Source organism: Stegastes partitus, unplaced genomic scaffold (assembly GCF_000690725.1).
Source record: "Stegastes partitus isolate 25-593 unplaced genomic scaffold, Stegastes_partitus-1.0.2 Scaffold424, whole genome shotgun sequence".
NCBI lineage: Eukaryota > Metazoa > Chordata > Actinopteri > Pomacentridae > Stegastes > Stegastes partitus.
The window spans coordinates 105,135-114,571 of NW_007578155.1; the positions used below are offsets into that span (position 1 = coordinate 105,135).

At 43.5% G+C, this 9,437-nt stretch overlaps 1 protein-coding gene across 2 annotated transcripts in view; it reads right to left on the minus strand.

The window, feature by feature from the left end:
- gtdc1 (glycosyltransferase-like domain containing 1) overlaps positions 1-9,437 on the minus strand; it is a 46,217-nt gene that overhangs the window by 8,150 nt on the left and 28,630 nt on the right. For both annotated transcript variants that reach the window (XM_008285948.1, XM_008285947.1), the window contains 2 exons: positions 4,797-4,906; positions 2,794-2,938 (listed from right to left, as the gene is read on the minus strand). In XM_008285948.1, the coding sequence (XP_008284170.1) occupies positions 2,794-2,938; positions 4,797-4,906 (255 nt within the window). The remainder of the gene's footprint in view (positions 1-2,793; positions 2,939-4,796; positions 4,907-9,437) is intronic.

Below are 9,437 nucleotides of genomic sequence, written 5' to 3' on the forward strand. Positions count from 1 at the left end.
GTTAGCCTCTGTCCATTAGCTTCACTGTCTGTTTGTATCGCCATCTGTTAGCTGCTCTGTTAGCTTTACTGTCAGCTTTATTGTCTGTTAGCGCCACTGAGTTTTAGCTTTTGTCTGATAGCTTCACTTTACAGTCTGCTAGCCTCTGTCCATTAGCTTCACTGTCAGTTTTCTTGATATATTTTTAACTACATTTTGAACCATCTCATTAGAAAGCGCTAATGGACGTCACAAAATGTACAGAAACATTCACTTTCTCAAAGCTTTTCTGCTCTCTGAGGGAGGTTTCTGACCTTTTCAAACAGAGTTTGTGAGCTTCACGGGAGATGGACACAGATTTTCTGACAGTTGACGCTACAGCTGTGCTGCTTTGAAGGGTCCGGTTGAAGGTGTGCTGAAGAACTCGAGCTGTTACTCTGCTCCGACTGCCGGACTACGCTTTGTTCTTCTGTCGAGTCGCTTGTTTCTTTCCCACAGACTCGGCTGTGTTTGTTTCACTGATGTGGACTCGACTCTTCGCAGATCAATAAGAAGCGTCGCCTGCGAACTGAGCCCAGACATGAATCAGGTGGAGATCAGACGGAAAGCGTGGCGTCTGATTGGCCGCTGCCTGCAGCTCAGATCCACCTGATCAGAGCCGGAGCAGCAGAGCTCAGGTGACTGAAGTCTCAGTTTACCTGCAGGACTCTGCTGGACTCTGCTGGTTTCAAAGAGTGTCTGATGTGATGAGACCACCTGACTGAAGGCTGAGCATCAGCCATCTTCTCCTGGGCATTATGAGGGCCAGGATACAGGATGACTACATCCTGTATCTTGTTCTTATTACAACAGTCTATTCTATGCAGATCTTCCATCATTTGTTATGTATTTTTTATATTAGCCTTGATATCCAGGGAAATAAAATACTTAGCCTTACAGATGTCTTTTCATAGTGGGGTCGGTTCAGATAGCATTCAGGAAACTTTGAGGCAAAATCAGCCTTATATGTTGTTAAATTTCCACATGAAGACAACATTGAAGCAGCTTGTGTCATTGCACATATAATGACGATATATGGACCCACACGGACGCAAGTTCTTGTGCTTCTAGCAATGAGTCCACATCAACATTTTGTCAGATCCTTTACGAACTGGAACACTGTCTTGCCATATTTACCACACATCAAAATCTGTCTAAAACTATTCAAAAAGTGTCCAAAATAACTCAAAACCTGTCAGAAATGACACAAAATTGTCCATTTAGGATTTACTTTGAGGCAAAATTAGCCCCATAGGTTGTTATGAAGACAACACTGAAGCAACTTGTGTCTTTGCACATATAATGACAATATATGGACCCATACGGACACCAGTTCTTGAGCTTCTAGCAATGAGACCACATCAACATTTTCTCAAAATATCAAAAAACTGGATCCTTGTCTTGCCACAGTTGACACACATCAAATTCTCCTGATGTTAGAGGCCTCCAGAGTTGCTGAATAGTCGACCCAAGGCTTGATTTTAAGTAAGAAATATGGATATATCCATATATATAATATATATTCATGACTTACACAAATTTTCTCAGGTCACAAAACCACCAAAATTTCAAAATGTTGGCCTTTTTCTAATTTCTAAGAGCAAAAGTTATTCATTAATGTAATTTTCAACAGGTTTCAAGACAAAATAACTAAAAACTGGAACCTTGTCTTGTCCTACTTTCCACACATCACATTCTCCTGACGTCAGAGGCTTCAAAAGTTGGTGTTGTTAGTAGGAAACATGAAGACATCCATAAACTTCATGGAAATTCCTGGGACCACAATACCCTCATTTGAACATTTTGTGCTTTGTTTTACTTCCAAGGGCCATGAAACAAAATGTGTTGTCTGCTGGAGTCAGTCATTCACACCTGCTGGGAACTATTCTTGTCCCAAGTTTGTTGAAAACTACTCAAAAACTGCCCAAAATGACTTAAAAATTGCCCAAACGAACTCATTGCCATTTTGATGTCAAAATATCTAAAGACTTGTCATACATCAACTTCTACTGATGCTAGAGCCTCAAATGTTAGGTGACCAAAGACTGGATTGTTAGTAGGAAATATGAATACTTCCATATATATAAACTTCCAGGAACATTCTGGGGCCACATTACCGGCAAAGTTCGAACAATCTTGTACTTTTCTCCATTTTCAGGGATCAATAATTTAAAAATATGCCCTCTGCTGGAGCCATTCCATCACTCAGACCTGCTGGAAACTATTCTGTGTTCAAAATAACTTAAAACTTGTCCCACATTGTCCAAAACTACTCAAACATGGTCCTAAATGACTCATTTTGGTGTGTAAAATTATCTAAAAGCTGGAACCTTGTCTTGTCCATCTTCACCCTACTTCTACTGATGTTAGAGCCTCAAAAGCTGGTGAAATGTGACCAAACACTGTATTTTAGAACAAATGTGGATCCATCCATATGTATAGAGGAACTTTCTGGGCCCACAGTACCACCCTTGGTTAAACATTTTGCACTGGTTTCCAAGGAGGAGGACCATGAATGAAAAGCGTGTCTTCTGTTGGAGCCATTGAAGCTTTTTGATCAGCTGTCTGCGTCTTCACCAAACTTCACGGCTGTGGGAGTGTGATTTATGGAGATTCAGAGAAATATTTCCCACAACTTATGTTTGGGTCCCAGATAATAAATAACAGATTGTGATGTTGATGAGATTGTCAGGAGTCATCAGAAGATCAGAGCTGTGGTGGTGGGATAGTCTGCATGTGTTTAGTGGTGAACGACAACAGAAGTGATGGACTCACATGGCCACGCCGAAGAACTCGTGGTTGGCAGTGGAGACGACAACGTCGGCCTGACACAACACCTGCAGGTAATCGTCCTTACTGGGCAGGTAACCCCAGTTCAGGATGTGAGAGTCCAGCAGACGCTTGGCCTCCGAGAAGATCTCTGCAGGAGGAGAAGCAAGATGAACTTTAATCTGCCTGTAGTTAAATCTAAAGAGAAACTGCTGAAGATTAAAGGCAGCAGATTAAGTGTGCAGACGTTCTGTCGGTTAATTATTAATCTAATGAATCCGACGGTGCAGAGTTTGTGACAGCAGCTGTGCAGCAGGTGAACAGAATCAATACTGCGACCCTATTAACAAAATCAAAGTCATTAAAGTCGTCCTAATGTGATTGCCTGGCCGCGCTCGTGAAGCTGATTTACAGCCGGCTGTTTGTGCCGCACTAAAACTTTACGCCTCAATATCTCAGAGTGTGTCTGATCATTACCTTAAAACACACACACGCTCATTATCGCATCATCAGCTGATGATACCATCGATTAAACGGCGTCCGCGGGGAGGCAGCGCAGAACCCTGACCTGGAGCAGTGATTCACCTGAAACTGAGGACACAGCTGCTCTCATACAACCAACCTTCAGCCGGAAACCAACAAGAGCTACCTGCAGACAGGTGGAGAAACAGGATGTAAGGAACAGGTGAGCTCCACGGCTCTCCTCCAGGTTCCTCAGTGTGAAAGCAGATCAATGTCTGATGAAAAAAGAACTTGAACAAAGAAATGTGGATTCAGGAAGCATCTAAATAACAAACCAGATGACTGTTTTCACTGCAGGGACTTCAGGGTGGCCTGAAGCTTCATGCATGCTCTGACCACAGGAACCGTCCCTGCAGAACCTCTGTTGGCGCCGTCTTAGGGCAGCCAGAACATTAGCATTTGTTTCAACCTCAGAAACATCTCTGTTGGAACTTTTCAGGTTCACTTTGGGGTGGTTTGAACCTTTTGGTGTTCTGAATGCAGGAACCGTCCCTGTTGAGCCTCTGTTAGGGTCGTCTTAGGGCGGCCAGAACATTTGCATTTGTTTCCGACCTCAGAAACATCTCTGCAGGAACTTTTTCAGGCTCCCTTTATGGAGGCCTGAACCTGCCTGGCAGTTCTGACCACAGAAGCATCCCCGTAGAACTACTTTCATGGTGAGCTTGGTGTGGCCTGAACCTTCATACATGTTCTGACCACAGGAACATTCCTGTAGAACCTCTTTCAGGATCATTTCAGGACAGTCTGAACCTTTGCATCTGACCACAGGAACCGTCTGTAAAGGGGCGAACAAAGATTTCAGGGTAGGTACCTCTGTCCTCTCAATGTTCTCCTCTAACATGGCCAAGAACAGCGTAAAGTTCACCACATACTGCAACATAACAAACCTCCGTTGTTCTGTCTCCTACGTAGAGCTGGAGTTATTACCGGTTTGTTTAACGTCAAAGCTGCTGAATTCTAGTGTTCAAACAGAAAGCCTGAAGGGACTGATTAGGGGACTGATCCTGAAGATGTTCACGTCACCGTTTACACAGACGGATGGAACCACCTCCACCTTCTAGTAGCTCATTGGAAAGGTGGTGGAGCTGCTGTTTAGCATTTACAAAGAGGAACAATGTCCACATTCTGAGGTTAGAGACGATGCAGGGGTAAGTCAGCGGGCTTGGTCCCATCTGACTGCAACAACAGTATTTATTTTCAACTCAAGCTCCTTTCACTGTTTGTTTTCATTGTGTTCAAGTCATTTTTGCACCAAAACTAACGAATCTAAACTACACGACGTTGCAAAGAGACGGCATTTACAGATCAATGAACACTGAAAACAGCGCCAGTCTGAAGAAGCTGAGCAGGAACTCCAACATGACAGTGATCCCAAACACAAAGAAAGAAACATGTGTGTAACATGTGTGAATGTTGAACATGTGTGTGTGTGACGTGTGAGTGCGTGTTGTATTCGTGTGTCTGATGTGTGAGTTTGCTGTGTTTACCTGGCACGTCGGTGAACGTCTCTCCCAGCACCGACAGATGGAAGTCCAGCCGTCTCTCCTTCAGTTTCAGCAGAGTGTTGAAGAACAGCTCGGGGTTTTTGTCGTGCTCCCTGTAAACAAACACGCTGATTTAACCAATCGCATTCTGAGCAGAAGCATGTAGATCTCACATAAGGACGTCACGATCAATTTTATTGTCAATTCAAACAAACAACAGTCGATGAACATATAGGTCAGATTGTATTGAATTGTAGACCAGCAGCAGTACCTGGTTGTTCCACCAGGTGGAGCCGCTTACTGTTTAATGCTGTAGAGACCAGAGGAGGCGTCAGACTACAGCTCACGTTATCAAGCAGAGAGCATTGTGGGAGTTCAGCTAGCAACGAGACCATGACAGAGACTTCTGAGGAGGTTAATGACCGCTAACCAGTGTTCATGTTTTTAAAAAAAAGCTGAACGCTAACAAATGCTAACTGTCCAAGTAAACTGAAAAATGTCCGCTGCTGTTCAGTTGTTGTAGCGATTCATCGACTGTTGATTACGTGGCTGATAACTGGATACATTTCATGATGAATTGATTCATTGTTGTCAGTTTAACATATTAAAAATGTAGTAATCCATAGTGCTGCAGATGAAGAACATGCATTTCACAAAAGTAATTGTAAATCAGCTGTCGTACCTGGCTGATCCACCAGGTGGATTACGGTTTCATACTTTAGTGACCAGAGGAGGCGTCACTCAGACTACAGCTCATGTTATCAAGCAGAGAGCATTGTGGGAGTTTAGCAGCAACAGGACCATGACAGAGACTCTGAGGAGGTTCAGGACCTCCAACCAGTTTTCAAAACGAGCTGAAGTTTGATGAGATCAGGCCATTTTAGCGACAAACGCCAACAGAAAAATGTCCGATCAATTCATTTGTTGCAGCGATTCATTGATTATTATTATGTGGCTGATAATTGGTTAAATAAGAAAATAGAAACTTTATTGATCCCTCCCTACAGCAGCTGGATAGAGAAGAAATTACAAAAGTACAATCGGGCAAAAAGAATAAAGACATAATAATAAAGGTCTCATAGAGTTAAGAAAATGGTGTAAATATTGAATTCCTAGTTTCAGAGAAACTGCCAGACACGGCCTCTGGGAGGTTCAGGAGGCAGTCGAGAGCTGAAACTCCGTCTCAGCTCCGTTTGAAATGAACAACTGAATGTTTGGTGGTAAAATCTCAGCTGTGGTTTGTTTCACTGACGATGTTTCCACCGTTCTGGCTTTATCTGAGTGCAGTTGGCAGCCAGGTGAGCTACTGGGACGCCCCCCCTCTGCCCCGTGATAAAGTGAGACGGTCAGGTGCCGGCGGTCCGACCCGTCTCCACCTGATCGCAGCCGGTTCTGGAGCAGCTGGCGGCGGTGTGAAGGTCAAACAGCGGAGCGGTGATTTCCTAAGGTGACGTATTAGCGAGCAGATTATTTCTTCTCATTCGCAGCTCGACTCCCCGCGGACACAGAGATAATTCCCTCATTTCCCCAAAACCTTTTTAACTCCTTCTGTGAGCCACCAATCCTCCATCCCTGAGCGCTGATACAGGAGAGGACAAAGGCTGAGAGAGGGGGAGATAACGGGGCTGCCGTCCTCCCCCGTCCTCCCCCTCCAACACTGTTAATTAACAGCATGAGCCACATGTTCACATTAATACAGTAGCACAGTTCAAACAGACTCACCCCCAACACAACCTGAAACCATCTCCAACTCATCAAATCCCAACTTCTCATTTACCTCCTCACATGTGACGAGAAGCTGGATGTTTGAGGACCACGTGAGTCAGAGTTTAGAGGTTAGAGTCTCACATTTGGGAAACAAAATGATTACCTATGAAAAGAATCGGCATCTTTTCTCTCAGTTCGTGTCTCTTTGAGGTTGCTTTATGTCTATTTTATGTCAATTTGTGCCTCTTTACAGTCATTTTGTGTCTTTGCAGTCGTTTGGGCTCTAAAAATAATCAACCTGTTTTCTGTCATTTAGAGCCTCTGTTGTGTAGTTTTGTGTCTCTTTGTGGTTGTTTTGTGTCTGTTTTAAGCCAATTTCTGTCACTTTTCAGCCATTTTGTGTCTTTTTTTTTTTCCACTTTGTCTCTTTTCAGTCAAGTTGTGTCTCCTTTTAGTCGGTTTGTCTTTTTTCAGTCAGTTTGCAGTCGTTCGGGCTCTTTGTAGGTCAAACTTCAGAAGCTAAATGAAAAACTATGAAAATAATCAGTTGCTGTTTTGTAGCTTTGTGTCTCTTTGTGGTTGTTTCATGTCATTTTTCAGCCATTTTGTGTCTTTTTTTTAGCCCCTTTGTCTCTTTTCAGTCATTTCGTGTCTTTGTGGTCTTTGGTCTCTTTTTTGGTTAACATTTGAGAAACTGAACGATTAACCGTAAATAAAAACGGCTTCCTCTTCTCTGTAACTAGATAAGATAACCTTTATCGCTCCCTCACCGGGGAAATTGAATGTCACAGTTTAGTAATTTTGTGTGTCTTTGTGGTCGTGTTGCAACTCTTTAAAGTCATTTTGTGTCTTTGCGGTCGTTTGGTCTCTTTAAAGGTGAACATTTCAGAAACGAAACAAATAACTGTGACAATAATCGGCCTCTTTTCTGTAAGTCTGTTTTCATTTTCTGTCTCTTTGTGGTTGTTTAGTGTCTTTTTTGAGTCAGTTTGTGTCTATTTTCAGTCAGTTTGTGTCTTTTCCTAACCGTGCTACTCACAGCCTGAATACTGGATTATTCAGCCATCGGACCAGTTGGTAGCTGCAGCCCTATTTTATATGAGGCGGATTTTTCAAGAAGCAAAATCAAGTATTGAATGTCGGAAAATCTTAACAAGACAAACAGCCTTGAACCCTCATCATCACCCTTAATATCATCTTCATCGTCGTCCCTCCTCGCCGAGCTCCCTGATGAATCCGCATGAACTCGAGTGAGAATCAGAGCAGATACACTGCGTGATGCACCGAGCATGCTCAGTGGAGGCCAGCGTGCTCATTAATATGCATCAGGAACCAGAAGAAGAAACTCTGATGGTCTCATTTACAGATGAGTGATTAAAAATTCTGCTTCATGTTGAACCCAAGAGGTGCGTTTTAAAATTCAAACAGTATTTACTGAGACTCACAATGTGAGTGTGAAAAGCACAAAACTGAGGCCGAGCTCATTAACACACAGACTGAGCGTAAAATAACCGAAACACCAACCAACACATCGAAACCTATTTTACAGAGACACACTCCATGACAGTTTACGTAAATAAAAGAGAGAAAAGTGACAGAACGCTGCAAAGACTCAGCTGAAGACTGAACAGAAACGACGTCGTAAACAGGAGTCCGGTTTCTTTTGTGTCCTCGTGCAGCGACGCTCTGCTCCCAGAGCTCCTGCAACACTTGGAGCGCTTCGCAGAAGTCCTGCTCTGCAAACATGTGAAGCTCCATCTGTGATGAATCTCCAGAACAGAGACTGTTGAACTGGAGTTTAATGTCAGGGAAGAATAAGACTCTGCAAGACTCCATCGATTTGTGACTTTCTGTGTTTATTTTGTGCGTCTGTGTTCATTTTGGGTCTTGCTCCTTGGGACTCACTCATTTTCACTGGTTGGTTGGTGACCTGCAGATAACTTAGGACACACAAAGGACTAGGAAGCTGTAAAGGACTTGGGACTTGTCATGACTTGTTGAGGATCTGGACTTGTACAGGTCTCAAAAGCTGTGATGAGTTAGGACTTGTCAAATACTCGACTCTTGCAGAGGACTCCGGACTTGGAGAGGCAATAGAGTTGATGTAACATAACTCAGGACTTGTTATGACTCTGGACCTGCATTTGACTTGAAAATTGTCATGACTTGGGACTTGCATAGGACTCAACAGCTGTCATGAGTTGGGATCTGTTGAATATTCAGGTTTTGCAGAGAACTCTGGACTTGCAGGAATTTTAGGACTTGGAGAGGAGTCGGAATTTGTCATAACCAGAGACCTTCAGAGGTCTCTAGATTTGTCATGATGCGGGACCTGCATATGACTTGGAACTTGTCATGACTTGCAAAGGACTCAACAGCTGTCATGAGTTGGGACCTGTCGAATATTGGGGTCTTGCAGAGAACTCGGGACTTGCCATAACTCAGGTCTTGCAGATGACTTCAGATTTGAAGAAGTTTCAGGACTTGGAGAGGAGTGGAGACTTTTTATGACTTGGGACCTGCATATGACTTGAGACTGGCCATGACTCAGGTATTGCATAGGACTCAACATCTGTCATAAGCTGGGACCTGTCGAATATTCGGGTCTTTCAGGAACTCAGGACTGTTAAAGGAGTAAGGACTTGTCATGACTTGGGACCTCAATATGAATTGGAACTTGTCATGATTAGGGACCTGAAGAGAAATCTGGACTTGTCATGACTTAGGACCTGCATGTGACTTGGAACTTGTCATGACTTGCATAGGACTCAGCAGTTGGCCTGAGTTGGGGCCTGTTGAATATTTGGGTTTAGCAGGAAACTTGGAACTTGTAATGACTCGGGACCTGCGAAGACACAATACTTTGGAAGGATTAAGGACCTGTTATGACTCAGGACCTGCATATGACATGGTGGTGGTCGCAGGTCGTTCTGTTTC